General features: G+C 31.5%; 1 protein-coding gene across 1 annotated transcript in view; it reads right to left on the bottom strand.

The window, feature by feature from the left end:
* Positions 1-23,089, bottom strand: part of LOC149781267 (uncharacterized) — a 62,914-nt gene that overhangs the window by 7,101 nt on the left and 32,724 nt on the right. The window contains exons 7-8 of the mRNA XM_089935352.1: positions 19,769-20,692; positions 2,651-2,674 (exon numbers count right to left, since the gene is read on the bottom strand). Coding sequence (XP_089791478.1) covers positions 2,651-2,674; positions 19,769-20,692 — 948 coding nt within the window. The remainder of the gene's footprint in view (positions 1-2,650; positions 2,675-19,768; positions 20,693-23,089) is intronic.

Here is a 23,089-nt window from a genome sequence, read left to right as displayed (position 1 = left end):
CATCTCATTCATTTGCCAGGAGTGTCCAATCTAGATTGGGCCATCTCATTCATTTGCCAGGAGTGTCCGATACAGATCCCACCATCTAATTAACTTGGCAGGAACGTCCAATCCAGATCTGGCCATCTCATGATTATTTCTGCACAGCTAATTATGAAACACATATTTAAGGTTTTGTTAAGCAAACATGGCCAAGAATGAAACTGTTCTTTTAAGTTTAGTTATGTCATTGAAGTGATTATGTTTAAAATCTTACATTACAATAATTCAACAAAACAAAAGTTACACTCCTCTTTGTGGGACCAAGTTAGTTTACAGATGAGAGTTTGGAAATTCCGATGAGAAACCATCCACAGACTTTGGAAATTCCAATGAGAAACCATCCATAGAGTTTGGAAATTCAGATGAGAAACCATCCATAGAGTTTGGAAATTCTGATGAGAAACCATCCATAGAGTTTGGAAATTCCGATGAGAAACCATCCATAGAGTTTGGAAATTCAGATGAGAAACCATCCATAGAGTTTGGAAATTCAGATGAGAAACCATCCATAGAGTTTGGAAATTCAGATGAGAAATCAGCCATGGAGTTTGGAAATTCTGATGAGAAACCATCCATAGAGTTTGGAAATTCCGATGAGAAACCATCCACAGAGTTTGGAAATTCAGATGAAAAACCATCCATAGAGTTTGGAAATTCAGATGAGAAACCATCCACAACAGAGTTTGGTAACTGTAGTGGAGAAATGGAATTAGTGTGCAGCAACCATTTTATATTGACTGAGTGACTGATCTTGATACTTCTGACCTCAATATTGATGTGGTTCTTTCTTACCTCAAGTGTAAGCCATCAACAAAGTTTGATAACTGTAGACAATGGAGATCTCAAGTTAATGTCTGGAAACAAAATACTGGTATGTCATTGAAGAGATCTGTTATTTCATCATAATACAATAGTCTTCTATGGAAATGATACCCTGCTGGCCCAGTGGAATTTCCTGAATTCAAGATAAGAATATTACTTCTTTTTAATGGCTAAGTGTTAAAACCATCTCTGTTATTCTTGAGTAACAAAAAGATTTTCAAGATGGCCATTATGGTGGCCATAATGATTGTGAGAATGGCATCATTTTCATTTAAGGCCAACCAGACATCATAAGAAGCCTTGTGATGAAAACCATTTGTTGATATGACCATCCATTCAGAGGAACAGCAATAAATAATATTTCTAGGATGGTAGCCATATTGGATATAAAGACCAAACTGACATTGTAAGAAGTTTTTGGGTGAAAACCCTGTGTCGATAAAACAAACCATTTAGGAGAATTATCAGTAATAATATATTCATGAGGGCTTCCATTGTGGCAATGTTGGATATCAAATCAGCATTAGTTTCTTTTAGGACCAACTACACAAGATAAGACATCTTAGGGTGAAAATCAATATTATTTTCCATTTAGAAGGAGAAGATGGCCATATTGGATGTCTGAGCAGCAGCATTTTTATTGTGGAGCAAATTGACCTTGGGATGAATGTGTGTAGAAAATTTCAGCAATCCTCTAAGTAGTTAAGAAGGAGCAGAGATAATTATTTTAGGCAGAACAGAGATAACAAACTTTTGCTGACGGACATATTATGGATGATGGACATAAGATGGATGATGGACATATCACTGATGATGGACATATGACTAATGATGGACATATCACTGATGATGGACATATCACTGATGATGGACATATGATGAATGATGGACATATGACAAATGATGGACATATGATGGATGATGGACAAGTTCTTCCAGTCTAGGACAAGATGAGCCAACAATTCATAGTAAGAAGTCTTCCAATGCAAACTCCATGCTGATATTTCTTTAGTACTGGAGTGGTATTTTAAAGATGGCTGCTGTGGCAACAATACTAGATGTCAGACTGGCACCATTTTCATGTAGGACCGACAAGACATTAAAAGAGGTCTTTCATTGAAAAACACTTTATCAATACAACCATCAGTTAAATAATAGTCGCAATAAAAATAATTTTAAGATGCCATAATAGATGTCTAATGAATTTTTATGATGAATACCCAATATTGATATGACTATCAAGGAGGAGCAAGAACACCAAGACCTATGTGGCCATATCGGAGGTCAGATTGGCACCATATTTAATTACACCCAACCAAACATCAAGACATATCTTCTGGTGAAAGATCCACATTAGTACGACTCAGTAATAATGGCAATAACAAGATTTTCAAGATAGCTACCATCATAAAAAGTTTTTAGAGAAACCCAATGTTGATATAACCATCCATTCAGGAATTAGTAATGAACATTTTCAAGATGGTGACAGTGGTGGCCATACTGGATGTATGAAAGATACCATTTCACTTATGACCAGCCAGATCTTCAGATGAATGTGTCTGTAGATCCTCTAAGTAGTTATAACAAACCTTTGCTAACAAAGAGATGGCCAAGGAAAACAGGTCATCCCATAAGCTCTTATGGTCTATGACCAGTACAGCTAATATCATTCACTGCCTAATGTTAAGCATATAAAAACCTACCAAACTTTATATTATTTGATGATGATGCTTCATTGTGTAAATTGATTCTTATTTACAGGACAAAAGAAAAACTGAATACTCACGTGGAACTTTGGCTGTGGGCCGATCTGGAATGGTGAAATATAAAGCAGGAATAACATTGGAATAAATACAGTTACTATTATGGCTAATCTTCTGTTGATAAGTCTGTTATGCTGTGATGCTGGCAATACTGTCATAAAAGTTGTAACAAGAGTATGTACTTTAAAAAAAATTGTCTTTTTTGATAAGATCTATTTCAGAGACTGTACCATTATGATTTGTTGGGTCACTCGTGAGGGTAAATGTCACTTTCATATGATCCATTTCAGGATCTATACCATTATGATTTATTGGGTCACTGGTCAATTTTACGAAATCTATTTCAGGATCTGTGCCATTAAGATCAAATGAATTGTGGGTGAGGGTTAAATGCCACTTTGATTAGACCCATTTTGGAGTCTGTACCATTAGGATTTACTGAGATACAGGTGCAGACAAGTGTCAATTTGATAAGATCCATTTCCAAGTCTGTGCCATTATGATTTTTGGGGTCACAGGTGAGGACAAGTGTCACTTTGATAAGATCCATTTCAGGATCTGTAACATTAGTATTCACTGGCACACAGGTGAGGACAAAAGTGTCAATTTGACAAAATCCATTTCTGAGTCTGTACCATTAAGATTGATTGGGTCACCAGTGAGGACAAGTGTCAATTTGATAAAATCCATTTCAAGATCTGGAACATTTAAGTATTCATTGAGACACAAGTGAAGACAAGTGTCAATTTCATAAGGTCTATTTCAGAGTCTGTACCATTATGATTTATTGGGTCACAGGTGAGATGTGTGTGTGTGATTAGGATTTGTAACATAGCTTTAACAAGTTTTCAGTCATACTGCTATGAATTCTGCAGTGTGGCAGTTTATAGTGATGCCTATCAGTGGGGCATCATGCTGCAGACATGTAGCATGATGTCCTACCCAGTCATATTATCTTGACACCAGGCTGACCAGTCTTAACACTAACCTCTTAATGCTGAGCGCCTGCCGAGGCAGCTGTTAGTACCATTTTTGTAAATCTTTGGTATGACTTGTTTGGGGGTTCAAATCCATGACCTCCCACTTCCAAGGCAGATGATCTAACCACTAGGCCACCAGAGCAGTGATAGGTGAGGACAGGTGTCATTATGATAAGAACAATTTCAGGATCAAATATTGTATTTGTGGTAGAGATGAAGGAAGGAGGATGATACTGAATGAAAGTGAGAACTGTTTAACAATGTTTTATCTTCAGTGTATTAAAATTAAACATGCGCCTAACAGAACATGACTTTCTGTTGAATGTCAAAACCGAGTATTCTTGAAATGCTTTAAGAAATATGAAATTATATATTAATGAGTGGCTTTTTAACCTGAACGATAAACAAATCATTGATTTCAACCCATGAAAATTGAAAATCATTACATGTTTCTACCTGTTTGTGTATCCATTTGTTTATGCTTCTGTTTATTGATGGATGTATTTGTTTATGAAAGAATAACAAACATGGTTGAAATTATTTGAAGAATAAAAGGAGAAAAGTCACAAATTTGGTCTTGTGTGGTTGACATGCAGAACAGAATGTGATCTATAGTGATGATCCATTATGATAAACTTACAACATGAGATGTGCTTTCGCAATCATATGAGAAGAACAATGTTGTTATATGCCAGCTTGTGTGGCTAGGGATTCAAAATGGCAGATATGGACGTGTACACGTTTTGTGATGTCACATGAAAACAACTGATACCATATACTTTAAATAAATATATATAGCATATCTCAAGACCAATGTCCTGTTCCTCAACTTCTCCTTGTTTAACTTCAATAAACTTTACCTCAGTAAACCAAAACCAACCTCCTCCGAAATGTTTAGTCCTAAATGTCAATTTTACTCTCAAATTAACCCCATGAAACTGAAACTCACCCAAAGCGAATGATGAGCCAATGATTTATAAACACCATAAAGTCATGCAAAGTTAAATAAAAACCATCATTAAAACACAGTTGCTATGAAATCCAAATTTTCAACAATATCTTTTTTGAAAAAGCCAAGTAGCAACTGATTTTGTTTTCTAAATATATTAAAATTATTTGTAATGTCAGAGAATAAATAATATGTAACATTTTATTCTCTGGTGAAAATAAAGAACATAGGTAAACCAAAAGCTACTCAAACCGAAAAATATTAATTCGGTTCCGAAGTCTTGCAGTCTTCAGAGGTTACACTGCACATCAGTGATGACTTTACCACCATTTGTAAAGCCTAAGAGAGTTGGTTGCTAATTTGTCATGGTTTGTAAAGCCCCAGAGAGTTGTTTGCTAATGCTGATTTTACCATGGTTTGTATAGCCCCAGACAGTTGTTTGCTAATTTACAATGGTTTGTAAAGCCCTAGAGAGTTGTTTGCTAATTTACCATGGTTTTGTAAAGCCCCAGAGATTTGTTTGATAATGCTGCTTTTACCATGGTTTGTAAAACCCCAGAGAGCTCTTTGCTATTGCTGATTTTACCATGGTTTGTATAGCCCCAGAGTTGTTTGCTAATTTACAATGGTTTGTAAAGCCCCAGAGAGTTGTTTGCTAATTTACCATGGTTTTGTAAAGCCCCAGAGAGCTCTTTGCTAATGCTGATTTTACCATGGTTTGTAAAAGCCGAGAGAGCTGTTTGCTAATTTACCATGGTTTGTAAAGCCCCAGAGAGTTGTTTGCTAATTTACTAAGGTCTGTAAAGCCCCAGAGACTTGTTTGCTAATTTACCATGGTTTGTAAAGCCCCCGAGAGCTGCTTCTTAATGGTGATTTGAACAACACTCAAGAGTTGTTTGACAAGTATTTTTCTATGAGTTTTCAAGGACTTCTAAAAGTTTTCAAGGACTTCTAAAAGTTTTCAAGGACTTCTAAAAGTTTTCAAGGACTATTATAGCTACCATAAATTGAACTTTTTTCATATTGTTTATCAGTGCATAAATGGGTTAACAATTAGAAGAAAAAACCCAACCTGATGAACACTAAAAGCAGCATTTGATACCCATGTCATATCATTTAATCTACCAAATTTTATCTAATTTTATTTATTCATTTATTATTCATTAATTCTGGAAAATAGATATACAACAAAAGTTCAAAATTAAACGAGTTCTACATTTGATTCCACTTTTGTGTGTGAGTGTCTGATTTAGATTGTTATCATAGTTTTAAAATATTTAGTCATATTGCTGCGATTGTGGTTGTTGACAGTGATGTCTAGCACTGGGCATCATGCCACAGACATGAAGCATCATGTCCCACCCAGTCAAGTTATCCTGACACCATTCCAACCAGTCCTAACACTAACGTCTTAATGCTAAGCGCCAAGCAAGGCAACTGCTAGTACCATTTTTTATAAGTCTTTTGTATGACTTGGCCGGGGTTTGAACCTGCAACCTGAGTCAGCTTTTAATGTTTTGTATTTACTCAAATAAGGTCAAGACATCTGAAGAAAATTCAAGGAATTTTAAAACAAAATCAATGACACTTCAAGGATAAAAATAACTTTTTAAACTGTAAGGACTTTTCAAAATCAACCCTTCATTTCAAGGAATTTTAAAGGCTGTATGAACCAGTCACAAATATTAAATAAGATCAGATATGTTAAATGCAACCACATTTATCAACAGGAGTTATGTGCATTTGAATTTGCTCATTTGACCGACATTGTTTTGAAAGTCAAATACAAAGGCAATGGTAAAGAAATAACTATATTAGAATGAGGCTTTCTCACATTAACACTTTTCAAGAGGCTTAATTTCCCTTTCTTCTTAAACATGCACCACTTACTGGATACCATTTGTAAAAAAAAATTGTAATCAACAGTTTGATCATGCAGACACTTCACATTAACAAAAGGTGCAGTCTAAAGCATCTGAGGTGCTGCTGTAAAGTTAGTCTAGTTCCCTGACTAATTTCACTAATTCTAATATGAAACCCGTATGCAAATCAAACACAGATGAACCAATTATCTGAATTTTTCGGCAATGATAATTTTTCCGTAATATTTGCTATTATGCCATAAGTCTGTATTTTAAGAGCAATTTTTTTAAGACTTATGGCAAAATTGTGAGGGTTGGCAGGTCTGACCATATATGATACAGAACCTGCATTATTTATACAAATTTGAAGTAATGGTTTCCATAGAGTTTGGTCCATTATTATTCAGAAATTTTGAAGATGTTTCTATTTTTATGACTCTGAAAGTGTATTCATGCCTGGATGCTGTCTATCAAATTGGCTTAAGCTCTGTGGAGTAGTTTTTGAGAACTCAGTTCAAGTGCAAAGTCAAAACATTTGGTATAAAACACTTTATTTGAAAAGTCTAAGATCTGAGCTGGAACATCAATGCAAGATTCATCCCAGAACAAAAGGCCTGACTATATTGGTAACCTCTTTAGACAAGCATGCCATGCACATTAGACCTTTTCACCATCACCAAATCTCCGGGGGTTGGGGGTTGGGGGGTTCTGATGAGGTTAATACAAGTATTTATTAACCTTTGTTTTCAGCTGACATCACTTTCCAAGGTCAATAAAATATACCACTATATACCATCATTTGTATCATAGTATACCTGATTTCTTTTTCACTATCTCTGCACATACAGAGAATTTATCTTGACAGTCTGAACAGCTGAAGTATGAAACTAATCTGTTAGAGATAACAGTTGTTCACATCAACAAGGTATTATAGTCAAACAGTTGTTCACATCAACAAGGTATTATAGCCAAACAGTTGTTCACATCAACAAGGTATTATAGTCAAACCTGTTTCAGCAAAGAAATTTTAACTGAATATAACACACACATATCCTCTCCAATGATATCCAATGACTCCCACCCCACCCCACCTCTCAGTCATTACAACACCTGTATATTTTCAATATTTCAGAAAAGGGGACTGGAGGCTCAAAGCAGAATGTAAGTATTATTCATTCATGTAAGTATTATTCATTCATGTATACATGGGAAGCAGAATGTAAGTAGTATTCATTTATGTATACATGGGAAGCAGACTAAGTATTATTCATCCATGTATACATGGGAAGAAGAAAGTAAGTATTATTCATTTATGTAAGTATTATTCATTCATATATACATGGGAAGCAGAATGTAAGTATTATTCATTCATGTAGACATGGGAACCAGACTAAGTATTATTCATCCATGTATACATGGGAAGAAGAAAGTAAGTATTATTCATTTATGTAAGTATTATTCATTCATGTATACATGGGAAGAAGAAAGTAAGTATTATTCATTTATGTATACATGGGAGGCAGAATGTAAGTATTATTCATTCATGTAAGTATTATTCATTCATGTATACATGGGAAGCAGAATGTAAGTATTATTCATTCATGCAAGTATTATTCATTCATGTATACATGGGAAGCAGATTGTAAGTATTATTCATTCATGTATACATGGGAAACAGAATGTAAGTATTATTCATTCATGTAAGTATTATTCATTCATGTAAAAATGGGAAGCAGAATGTAAGTATTATTCATTCATGTCAGTATTATTCATTCATGTATACATGGGAAGCAGAATGTAAGTATTATTCATTCATGTAGACATGGGAAACAGAATGTAAGTATTATTCATTCATGTAAGTATTATTCATTCATGTAAGCATTATTCATTCATGTAAGCATTATTCATTCGTGTAAGTATTATTCATTCATGTAAGCATTATTCATTCGTGTAAGCATTATTCATTCATGTAAGCATTACTCATTCGTGTAAGTATTATTCATTCATGTAAGTATCATTCATTCATGTAAGTATTATTCATTCATGTAAGCATTATTCATTCATGTAAGCATTATTCATTCGTGTAAGTATTATTCATTCATGTAAGTATTATTCATTCATGTAAGTATTATTCATTCGTGTAAGCATTATTCATTCGTGTAAGTATTATTCATTCATGTAAGTATTATTCATTCATGTAAGTATTATTCATTCATGTAAGTATTATTCATTCATGTAAGCATTATTCATTCGTGTAAGTATTATTCATTCATGTATACATGGGAATCAGATTGTAAGTATTATTCATTCATGTATACATGGGAAGCAGAATGTAAGTATTATTCATTCATGTATACATGGGAAGCAGAATGTAAGTATTATTCATTCATGTAAGTATTATTCATTCATGTAAGTATTATTCATTCATGTAGACATGGGAAGCAGAATGTAAGTATTATTCATTCATGTAAGTATTATTCATTCATGTATACATGGGAAGCAGAATGTAAGTATTATTCATTCATGTATACATGGGAAGCAGATTGTAAGTATTATTCATTCATGTATACATGGGAAGCAGAATAAGTATTATTCATTTATGTAAGTATTATTCATTCATGTATACATGGGAAGCAGAATGTAAGTATTATTCATTCATGTATAAATGGGAAGCAGAATGTAAGTATTATTCATTCATGTAAGTATTATTCATTCATGTATAAATGGGAAGCAGAATGTAAGTATTATTCATTCATGTATACATGGGAAGCAGAATGTAAGTATTATTCATTCATGTATACATGGGAAACAGAATGTAAGTATTATTCATTCATGTAGACATGGGAAGCAGAATGTAAGTATTATTCATTCATGTATATATGGGAAGCAGAATGTAAGTATTATTCATTCATGTAAGTATTATTCATTCATGTAAGTATTATTCATTCATGTATACATGGGAAACAGAATGTAAGTATTATTAATTCATGTATACATGGGAAGCAGAATGTAAGTATTATTCATTCATGTAAGTATTATTCATTCATGTATACATGGGAAACAGAATGTAAGTATTATTCATTCATGTAAGTATTATTCATTCATGTATACATGGGAAGCAGAATGTAAGTATTATTCATTCATGTATACATGGGAAACAGAATGTAAGTATTATTCATTCATGTAAGTATTATTCATTCATATATACATGGGAAGCAGAATGTAAGTATTATTCATTCATGTATACATGGGAAGCAGAATGTAAGTATTATTCATTCATGTAAGTATTATTCATTCATATATACATGGGAAACAGAATGTAAGTATTATTCATTCATGTATACATGGGAAGCAGATTGTAAGTATTATTCATTCATGTAAGTATTATTCATTCATGTATACATGGGAAGCAGAATAAGTATTATTCATTCATGTAAGTATTATTCATTCATGTAAGTATTATTCATTCATGTATACATGGGAAGCAGAATGTAAGTATTATTCATTCATGTATACATGGGAAGCAGATTGTAAGTATTATTCATTCATGTATACATGGGAAACAGAATGTAAGTATTATTCATTCATGTATACATGGGAAGCAGAATGTAAGTATTATTCATTCATGTAAGTATTATTCATTCATGTACACATGGGAAGCAGAATGTAAGTATTATTCATTCATGTACACATGGGAAGCAGAATAAGTATTATTCATTCATGTATACATGGGAGGCAGAATGTAAGTATTATTCATTCATGTAAGTATTATTCATTCATGTAGACATGGGAAGCAGAATAAGTATTATTCATTCATGTATACATGGGAAACAGAATGTAAGTATTATTCATTCATGTAAGTATTATTCATTCATGTATACATGGGAAGAAGAATAAGTATTATTCATTCATGTATACATGGGAAACAGAATGTAAGTATTATTCATTTATGTAAGTATTATTCATTCATGTATACATGGGAAGCAGAATGTAAGTATTATTCATTCATGTATACATGGGAAGCAGAATGTAAGTATTATTCATTCATGTATACATGGGAAGCAGAATGTAAGTATTATTCATTCATGTATACATGGGAAACAGAATGTAAGTATTATTCATTCATGTATACATGGGAAGCAGAATGTAAGTATTATTCATTCATGTAAGTATTATTCATTCATATATACATGGGAAGCAGAATGTAAGTATTATTCATTCATGTATACATGGGAAGCAGAATAAGTATTATTCATTCATGTATACATGGGAGGCAGAATGTAAGTATTATTCATTCATGTAAGTATTATTCATTCATTTATACATGGGAAACAGAATGTAAGTATTATTCATTCATGTAAGTATTATTCATTCATGTATACATGGGAAGCAGAATAAGTATTATTCATTCATGTATACATGGGAAACAGAATGTAAGTATTATTCATTCATGTAAGTATTATTCATTCATGTATACATGGGAAGCAGAATAAGTATTATTCATTCATGTATACATGGGAAACAGAATAAGTATTATTCATTCATGTATACATGGGAAGCAGAATAAGTATTATTCATTTATGTATACATGGGAAACAGAATAAGTATTATTCATTTATCTAAGTATTATTCATTCATGTATACATGGGAAGCAGATCGTAAGTATTATTCATTCATGTATACATGGGAAACAGAATGTAAGTATTATTCATTCATGTAAGTATTATTCATTCATGTATACATGGGAAGCAGAATGTAAGTATTATTCATTCATGTAAGTATTATTCATTCATGTATACATGGGAAGCAGAATGTAAGTATTATTCATTCATGTATACATGGGAAGCAGAATGTAAGTATTATTCATTCATGTAGACATGGGAAACAGAATGTAAGTATTATTCATTCATGTAAGTATTATTCATTCATGTAAGCATTATTCATTCATGTAAGCATTATTCATTCGTGTAAGCATTATTCATTCATGTAAGCATTATTCATTCGTGTAAGCATTATTCATTCATGTAAGCATTATTCATTCGTGTAAGCATTATTCATTCATGTAAGTATTATTCATTCATGTAAGTATTATTCATTCATGTAAGCATTATTCATTCATGTAAGCATTATTCATTCGTGTAAGTATTATTCATTCATGTAAGTATTATTCATTCATGTAAGTATTATTCATTCGTGTAAGTATTATTCATTCCTGTAAGCATTATTCATTCGTGTAAGTATTATTCATTCGTGTAAGTATTATTCATTCATGTAAGTATTATTCATTCATGTAAGCATTATTCATTCATGTAAGTATTATTCATTCGTGTAAGTATTATTCATTCATGTAAGCATTATTCATTCGTGTAAGTATTATTCATTCATGTAAGCATTATTCATTCGTGTAAGTATTATTCATTCATGTAAGTATTATTCATTCATGTAAGTATTATTCATTCATGTAAGCATTATTCATTCGTGTAAGTATTATTCATTCATGTATACATGGGAATCAGATTGTAAGTATTATTCATTCATGTATACATGGGAAGCAGAATGTAAGTATTATTCATTCATGTATACATGGGAAGCAGAATGTAAGTATTATTCATTCATGTAAGTATTATTCATTCATGTAAGTATTATTCATTCATGTAAATATTATTCATTCATGTAGACATGGGAAGCAGAATGTAAGTATTATTCATTCATGTAAGTATTATTCATTCATGTATACATGGGAAGCAGAATGTAAGTATTATTCATTCATGTATACATGGGAAGCAGAATAAGTATTATTCATTTATGTAAGTATTATTCATTCATGTATACATGGGAAGCAGAATGTAAGTATTATTCATTCATGTATACATGGGAAGCAGAATGTAAGTATTATTCATTCATGTATACATGGGAAGCAGAATGTAAGTATTATTCATTCATGTATACATGGGAAACAGAATGTAAGTATTATTCATTCATGTATACATGGGAAGCAGAATGTAAGTATTATTCATTCATGTAAGTATTATTCATTCATATATACATGGGAAGCAGAATGTAAGTATTATTCATTCATGTATACATGCGAAGCAGAATAAGTATTATTCATTCATGTATACATGGGAGGCAGAATGTAAGTATTATTCATTCATGTAAGTATTATTCATTCATGTATACATGGGAAACAGAATGTAAGTATTATTCATTCATGTAAGTATTATTCATTCATGTATACATGGGAAACAGAATGTAAGTATTATTCATTCATGTAAGTATTATTCATTCATGTATACATGGGAAGCAGAATAAGTATTATTCATTCATGTATACATGGGAGGCAGAATGTAAGTATTATTCATTCATGTAAGTATTATTCATTCATGTATACATGGGAAACAGAATGTAAGTATTATTCATTCATGTAAGTATTATTCATTCATGTATACATGGGAAGCAGAATAAGTATTATTCATTCATGTATACATGGTTAACAGAATAAGTATTATTCATTCATGTATACATGGGAAGCAGAATAAGTATTATTCATTCATGTATACATGGGAAACAGAATAAGTATTATTCATTTATCTAAGTATTATTCATTCATGTATACATGGGAAGCAGATTGTAAGTATTATTCATTCATGTATACATGGGAAACAGAATGTAAGTATTATTCATTCATGTAAGTATTATTCATTCATGTATACATGGGAAGCAGAATGTAAGTATTATTCATTCATGTAAGTATTATTCATTCATGTATACATGGGAAGCAGAATGTAAGTATTATTCATTCATGTAGACATGGGAAACAGAATTTAAGTATTATTCATTCATGTAAGTATTATTCATTCATGTAAGCATTATTCATTCATGTAAGCATTATTCATTTGTGTAAGAATTATTCATTCATGTAAGCATTATTCATTCGTGTAAGTATTATTCATTCATGTAAGCATTATTCATTCGTGTAAGCATTATTCATTCATGTAAGTATTATTCATTCGTGTAAGTATTATTCATTCATGTAAGCATTATTCATTCGTGTAAGTATTATTCATTCGTGTAAGCATTATTCATTCGTGTAAGTATTATTCATTCGTGTAAGTATTATTCATTCATGTAAGTATTATTCATTCATGTAAGCATTATTCATTCATGTAAGTATTATTCATTCATGTAAGTATTATTCATTCATGTAAGCATTATTCATTCGTGTACGTATTATTCATTCATGTAAGCATTATTCATTCGTGTAAGTATTATTCATTCATGTAAGTATTATTCATTCATGTAAGTATTATTCATTCATGTAAGCATTATTCATTCATGTAAGTATTATTCATTCATGTATACATGGGAAGCAGAATGTAAGTATTATTCATTCATGTATACATGGGAAGCAGAATGTAAGTATTATTCATTCATGTAAGTATTATTCATTCATGTAAGTATTATTCATTCATGTAAATATTATTCATTCATGTAGACATGGGAAGCAGAATGTAAGTATTATTCATTCATGTAAGTATTATTCATTCATGTATACATGGGAAGCAGAATGTAAGTATTATTCATTCATGTATACATGGGAAGCAGAATAAGTATTATTCATTTATGTAAGTATTATTCATTCATGTATACATGGGAGGCAGAATATAAGTATTATTCATTCATGTATAAATGGGAAGCAGAATGTAAGTATTATTCATTCATGTAAGTATTATTCATTCATTTATAAACGGGAAGCAGAATGTAAGTATTATTCATTCATGTATACATGGGAAGCAGAATGTAAGTATTATTCATTCATGTAAGTATTATTCATTCATGTATACATGGGAAGCAGAATAAGTATTATTCATTCATGTATACATGGGAAACAGAATAAGTATTATTCATTTATGTAAGTATTATTCATTCATGTATACATGGGAAGCAGATTGTAAGTATTATTCATTCATGTAAGTATTATTCATTCATGTAAGTATTATTCATTCCTGTATACATGGGAGGCAGAATGTAAGTATTATTCATTCATGTAAGTATTATTCATTCATGTATACATGGGAAACAGAATGTAAGTATTATTCATTCATGCAAGTATTATTCATTCATGTATACATGGGAAGCAGAATAAGTATTATTCATTCATGTATACATGGGAAACAGAATGTAAGTATTATTCATTCATATAAGTATTATTCATTCATGTATACATGGGAAGCAGAATAAGTATTATTCATTCATGTATACATGGGAAACAGAATAAGTATTATTCATTTATGTAAGTATTATTCATTCATGTATACATGGGAAACAGAATAAGTATTATTCATTCATGTAAGTATTATTCATTCATGTATACATGGGAAGCAGAATGTAAGTATTATTCATTCATGTAAGTATTATTCATTCATGTATACATGGGAAGCAGAATGTAAGTATTATTCATTCATGTATACATGGGAAACAGAATGTAAGTATTATTCATTCATGTATACATGGGAAGCAGAATGTAAGTATTATTCATTTATGTAAGTATTATTCATTCATGTAAGTATTATTCATTCATGTATACATGGGAAGCAGAATGTAAGTATTATTCATTCATGTATACATGGGAAACAGAATGTAAGTATTATTCATTTATGTAAGTATTATTCATTCATGTATACATGGGAAGCAGAATGTAAGTATTATTCATTCATGTATACATGGGAAGCAGAATGTAAGTATTATTCATTCATGTATACATGGGAAGCAGAATGTAAGTATTATTCATTCATGTATACATGGGAAACAGAATGTAAGTATTATTCATTCATGTATACATGGGAAGCAGAATGTAAGTATTATTCATTCATGTAAGTATTATTCATTCATATATACATGGGAAGCAGAATGTAAGTATTATTCATTCATGTATACATGGGAAGCAGAATAAGTATTATTCATTCATGTATACATGGGAGGCAGAATGTAAGTATTATTCATTCATGTAAGTATTATTCATTCATTTATACATGGGAAACAGAATGTAAGTATTATTCATTCATGTAAGTATTATTCATTCATGTATACATGGCAAGCAGAATAAGTATTATTCATTCATGTATACATGGGAAACAGAATGTAAGTATTATTCATTCATGTAAGTATTATTCATTCATGTATACATGGGAAGCAGAATAAGTATTATTCATTCATGTATACATGGGAAACAGAATAAGTATTATTCATTCATGTATACATGGGAAGCAGAATAAGTATTATTCATTTATGTATACATGGGAAACAGAATAAGTATTATTCATTTATCTAAGTATTATTCATTCATGTATACATGGGAAGCAGATCGTAAGTATTATTCATTCATGTATACATGGGAAACAGAATGTAAGTATTATTCATTCATGTAAGTATTATTCATTCATGTATACATGGGAAGCAGAATGTAAGTATTATTCATTCATGTAAGTATTATTCATTCATGTATACATGGGAAGCAGAATGTAAGTATTATTCATTCATGTAGACATGGGAAACAGAATGTAAGTATTATTCATTCATGTAAGTATTATTCATTCATGTAAGCATTATTCATTCATGTAAGCATTATTCATTCGTGTAAGCATTATTCATTCATGTAAGCATTATTCATTCGTGTAAGCATTATTCATTCATGTAAGCATTATTCATTCGTGTAAGCATTATTCATTCATGTAAGTATTATTCATTCATGTAAGTATTATTCATTCATGTAAGCATTATTCATTCATGTAAGCATTATTCATTCGTGTAAGTATTATTCATTCATGTAAGTATTATTCATTCATGTAAGTATTATTCATTCGTGTAAGTATTATTCATTCCTGTAAGCATTATTCATTCGTGTAAGTATTATTCATTCGTGTAAGTATTATTCATTCATGTAAGTATTATTCATTCATGTAAGCATTATTCATTCATGTAAGTATTATTCATTCGTGTAAGTATTATTCATTCATGTAAGCATTATTCATTCGTGTAAGTATTATTCATTCATGTAAGCATTATTCATTCGTGTAAGTATTATTCATTCATGTAAGTATTATTCATTCATGTAAGTATTATTCATTCATGTAAGCATTATTCATTCGTGTAAGTATTATTCATTCATGTATACATGGGAATCAGATTGTAAGTATTATTCATTCATGTATACATGGGAAGCAGAATGTAAGTATTATTCATTCATGTATACATGGGAAGCAGAATGTAAGTATTATTCATTCATGTAAGTATTATTCATTCATGTAAGTATTATTCATTCATGTAAATATTATTCATTCATGTAGACATGGGAAGCAGAATGTAAGTATTATTCATTCATGTAAGTATTATTCATTCATGTATACATGGGAAGCAGAATGTAAGTATTATTCATTCATGTATACATGGGAAGCAGAATAAGTATTATTCATTTATGTAAGTATTATTCATTCATGTATACATGGGAAGCAGAATGTAAGTATTATTCATTCATGTATACATGGGAAGCAGAATGTAAGTATTATTCATTCATGTATACATGGGAAGCAGAATGTAAGTATTATTCATTCATGTATACATGGGAAACAGAATGTAAGTATTATTCATTCATGTATACATGGGAAGCAGAATGTAAGTATTATTCATTCATGTAAGTATTATTCATTCATATATACATGGGAAGCAGAATGTAAGTATTATTCATTCATGTATACATGCGAAGCAGAATAAGTATTATTCATTCATGTATACATGGGAGGCAGAATGTAAGTATTATTCATTCATGTAAGTATTATTCATTCATGTATACATGGGAAACAGAATGTAAGTATTATTCATTCATGTAAGTATTATTCATTCATGTATACATGGGAAACAGAATGTAAGTATTATTCATTCATGTAAGTATTATTCATTCATGTATACATGGGAAGCAGAATAAGTATTATTCATTCATGTATACATGGGAGGCAGAATGTAAGTATTATTCATTCATGTAAGTATTATTCATTCATGTATACATGGGAAACAGAATGTAAGTATTATTCATTCATGTAAGTATTATTCATTCATGTATACATGGGAAGCAGAATAAGTATTATTCATTCATGTATACATGGGAAACAGAATAAGTATTATTCATTCATGTATACATGGGAAGCAGAATAAGTATTATTCATTTATGTATACATGGGAAACAGAATAAGTATTATTCATTTATCTAAGTATTATTCATTCATGTATACATGGGAAGCAGATTGTAAGTATTATTCATTCATGTATACATGGGAAACAGAATGTAAGTATTATTCATTCATGTAAGTATTATTCATTCATGTATACATGGGAAGCAGAATGTAAGTATTATTCATTCATGTAAGTATTATTCATTCATGTATACATGGGAAGCAGAATGTAAGTATTATTCATTCATGTAGACATGGGAAACAGAATTTAAGTATTATTCATTCATGTAAGTATTATTCATTCATGTAAGCATTATTCATTCATGTAAGCATTATTCATTTGTGTAAGCATTATTCATTCATGTAAGCATTATTCATTCGTGTAAGTATTATTCATTCATGTAAGCATTATTCATTCATGTAAGCATTATTCATTCATGTAAGTATTATTCATTCGTGTAAGTATTATTCATTCATGTAAGCATTATTCATTCGTGTAAGTATTATTCATTCGTGTAAGCATTATTCATTCGTGTAAGTATTATTCATTCGTGTAAGTATTATTCATTCATGTAAGTATTATTCATTCATGTAAGCATTATTCATTCATGTAAGTATTATTCATTCATGTAAGTATTATTCATTCATGTAAGCATTATTCATTCATGTAAGTATTATTCATTCATGTAAGTATTATTCATTCATGTAAGCATTATTCATTCGTGTACGTATTATTCATTCATGTAAGCATTATTCATTCGTGTAAGTATTATTCATTCATGTAAGTATTATTCATTCATGTAAGTATTATTCATTCATGTAAGTATTATTCATTCATGTATACATGGGAAGCAGAATGTAAGTATTATTCATTCATGTATACATGGGAAGCAGAATAAGTATTATTCATTTATGTAAGTATTATTCATTCATGTATACATGGGAGGCAGAATATAAGTATTATTCATTCATGTATAAATGGGAAGCAGAATGTAAGTATTATTCATTCATGTAAGTATTATTCATTCATTTATAAACGGGAAGCAGAATGTAAGTATTATTCATTCATGTATACATGGGAAGCAGAATGTAAGTATTATTCATTCATGTAAGTATTATTCATTCATGTATACATGGGAAGCAGAATAAGTATTATTCATTCATGTATACATGGGAAACAGAATAAGTATTATTCATTTATGTAAGTATTATTCATTCATGTATACATGGGAAGCAGATTGTAAGTATTATTCATTCATGTAAGTATTATTCATTCATGTAAGTATTATTCATTCCTGTATACATGGGAGGCAGAATGTAAGTATTATTCATTCATGTAAGTATTATTCATTCATGTATACATGGGAAACAGAATGTAAGTATTATTCATTCATGTAAGTATTATTCATTCATGTATACATGGGAAGCAGAATAAGTATTATTCATTCATGTATACATGGGAAACAGAATGTAAGTATTATTCATTCATGTAAGTATTATTCATTCATGTATACATGGGAAGCAGAATAAGTATTATTCATTCATGTATACATGGGAAACAGAATAAGTATTATTCATTTATGTAAGTATTATTCATTCATGTATACATGGGAAACAGAATAAGTATTATTCATTCATGTAAGTATTATTCATTCATGTATACATGGGAAGCAGAATGTAAGTATTATTCATTCATGTAAGTATTATTCATTCATGTATACATGGGAAGCAGAATGTAAGTATTATTCATTCATGTATACATGGGAAACAGAATGTAAGTATTATTCATTCATGTATACATGGGAAGCAGAATGTAAGTATTATTCATTTATGTAAGTATTATTCATTCATGTAAGTATTATTCATTCATATATACATGGGAAGCAGAATGTAAGTATTATTCATTCATGTATACATGGGAATCAGAATAAGTATTATTCATTCATGTATACATGGGAGGCAGAATGTAAGTATTATTCATTCATGTAAGTATTATTCATTCATGTTTACATGGGAGGCAGAATGTAAGTATTATTCATTCATGTAAGTATTATTCATTCATGTATACATGGGAAACAGAATGTAAGTATTATTCATTCATGTAGACATGGGAAGCAAAACCTACCTGTTGAGGATGATATCGATCTGACCAAGAAAGGTCTGAATGGTGAGCTGTTGCTAGCACTGGTTGGAGAAAGTGGCAAGGCTGAATACTGGGGACTTTGTGGATGGCCTTCTTCACTGTGTATTCTGGGTTCCTTATTTAGTATTCTGGAATCCTCACTGCATGTTCCACTTTCTTGAGTTGGTATTAATGGTGAAGTGTTGCAATCACTGGTCAGAGATACTGGCATGGTCAAAAATTGGAGACTTACATGATGGCCTTCTTCACTGGGTATTCTGGGTTCCTCACTAGGAATTCTGGAATCCTCACTGGATGTTCCACTTTCTTGAGTTGGTGTTTCGGGATCTGGATCTCTGTTTGCAGTGCTATTGAGTGGAAGTAATCTTATAAACTCTTTAGCCAGTATTTTACTGATATTATCATCTGTCCTGTCATCTACATCCTCTGTACATATTGCTTGAGAGACTGTATTTTGTGCAACATCCTCATACCCAGAAAGAGTTTTTGCAACAGTTAAGCTGTCATTATCTGCAACACTATCTCTTGGAATACTCCAACTGTGGCCCTTTTCCACAGAAGGGCATCTTTTGAACTGGCTTGTTTGATCAAAGTCATCATTTTGATGAGTTCCCTCCCTTGGTTCTGTCAAATATTCAGGACTTTTATTGTTTGATAATGCAGACTGCTTCCTTTCATTTATATATCCATGAGCACCTAAATCATTGCCGGATTCTGATGATTTAGGAGAATCCATGTCGTCTGCGACTTTATGGTTGACCAAGTGATGATGACTACCAGATACAGACTGCTGTCTATTATATCCATTAGACTGCTGAATATTTGTCTCAGGAATGTTGTTTATAAGATGTGAGGTTTCACTCTCTTCCTGATACTCTGTTGCAGGTCCCTGGTTAGTAAATGGAACTGAAACAAGAAAATATTCTAAAAGTATAGATTTTAGTGGTTTAAACTAATTGTAACTATGTAATATTTACATGCTACTATTGCAATGATTATCTTTTCCAGGACAACAAATCCAGTCCAAGCAAAATACTGCTTCCAATTATTAATTAGAGGCTCAGAATTGAAAAGAACATGGTCCCAGTCTGATTCCTTAGTTACAGCCAGCATACAGAGTACATTCCCCTTATGACTTGGATTGAGCTGGGTGTGATGAGAAAACCTCTGCAATATTTACAGGTGTACATTAAATAATTAAGAACAGTTTTCCACACCCCCAATACATTTTAATAGCAGTAATACATCATCTGCTACTAACAAATGGATGAATTTGCCAGTTAGTAGTGAGGCAGATGGTCTCAAACAATCACTGGTACAAGAAAATAATGCACTTACCCATATGGAAGGAGAGTTCACTACTGTAGGCTGGTCAATTGCATGTTGTGCTATAAAGATTCGACCCAACATACAACTGACCTTGCTCTTGTGCACCAGTGTTCAAAGTTCAATGAATATGAATGTAGTGTAGGACTGCCAGAAGACTGCTCTAATAACCTCGTCCAAAGAAGAATGATTTAAGTTAGACTAAGATGCAGCCTGAACTTAATGGGCTACAATTTGCATGAAAATAAATTCCCCTAAAGTCAGTGAATGACTAATCTCTCTGGGTCAAGGGTGCAATCTGAGTAAAGCTTATGAGGTAGAAAGAGACAATTCTGACCTTATTACTTCAGAGAAAACCAAATAAAACATCAAGGCCCTAACTGTACAATGGACCCTATCTTCATCATCCCCAGCAAAAATATGACTGAGACTGGGAGTTTCAATAGGAACTGGAGCTCCTGAAGCTAGCTGATTTCTCAGCTAGAAAGCCAGGTTGGCAAAGAAGAGAATTTAAATCAAAGTTAACATAGTTATCCTTGATAACACCAAAGGAAAGAAGGAAGACTGTTTTAAGAGTAAGGATCTCAAAGAAGGTCTCACTCAAAGGATTTTTATAATACACAAAGAACAAATAAAATGTTCCATCTGGGCTTTAGTGAATATGATACTGGTCTCCAAGCTCAAAATATCTGAAGAAATAAAACTGATGAGCATCTGACCCAATAACGAAACCCTTAGAGAGCATAAAAGTGCTCAAAAGGGCTGCCCTATTGCCTCTAATAGTAGAAACAAAACATTCTCTTCCCTTGGCACACCAACCAGAATTCTTGCTGGAGCCCTATCAGTAGTAACTGGTGTGACTGGTGGTGCTGGTAAAATAATTTAAATTCAATTACATTCATGATTACGTGTCTATTCATAACTTCATGCGGCAACACAAAGTAGTCCCAGTACAATTAATGAACTCTATTAAGTGGCTATTGATGATAAAATAACTAGCATGGCTGAATTTGAAATGGTGCTTGTGGATGTGGAAAACTATCTGCAATTTTGTGCACATATATGAAACTGAGGTACCAGTGACCAAAACAGGCAATTAATTTAAAGGCAGTGAAATTGAATGACTGTTCATATGTTTGACAGAGTACATTAATCTGTTTACCAACATGTTTTGCCTGTACATCATGCATTGGCCTCACTGTGGCATCCCTGTAGTAACACCACTTGAGGCTCTCTGTTGCATCCCTGTAGTAACACCACTTGAGGCTCACTGCAAGGATAGGCTCAGTGCAGGTTCACAAGTGTAATTTCCACTTGCCAGTGATTTAAGGCTAAAGTCACGGAGTACAAAAGTCTTTGACTCATATCATTAACTAAAATCCAAAATACCATAATAATACTAATACTCGTGTATTACTCATGAATTCTAAGGATAATGAGGGAGGTATTCCACATATGCTGGCTATGACAAATGACTCAGACTGGGGTCCTGTTCTTTCCAATTCTCTGCCTCCAATTACTAATTTGAGTAGGAAATATTTTGCACAGACTAGTGCCTTGGCATCCTGGCATTATGCAATAGAAGTTGGTGATGTATTACTGCTGTTTAAACTCAATTTTAAGAGTCTCCGTGGTGACCTACACTGTCTTCCTCCAGTTCTCATCTTTTTACATACAAGGCTAGATGTATACTGGAATATAAATATTAACATGTGCTCATTTCAAATTAAATTTATGAAATTAGTCGAATATTTTAATCTCTTGAAAGTCTTGGCCATGATATCATTTACTAGAAAATACCAACTACAGGCTGCCTGTAGAAACAATGTATATAGCTTTGCCACAATTGTGTGCCCATTGTAATCTGGTGTACACATTACATCCTGTGTACAGGTTATGATCATATTGACTATACTCTAATGTATAAATAATACTATGTGCTCTGTACTCTGGTGTACTCATTATAATCATGTGTGC

Source organism: Sinohyriopsis cumingii, chromosome 15 (assembly GCF_028554795.1).
Source record: "Sinohyriopsis cumingii isolate HCF-2022 chromosome 15, ASM2855479v2, whole genome shotgun sequence".
NCBI classification, from domain to species: Eukaryota; Metazoa; Mollusca; class Bivalvia; order Unionida; family Unionidae; genus Sinohyriopsis; species Sinohyriopsis cumingii.
The sequence above is the reverse complement of the archived record's forward strand: the minus strand, read 5'-3'. Positions and strand labels throughout refer to the sequence as shown.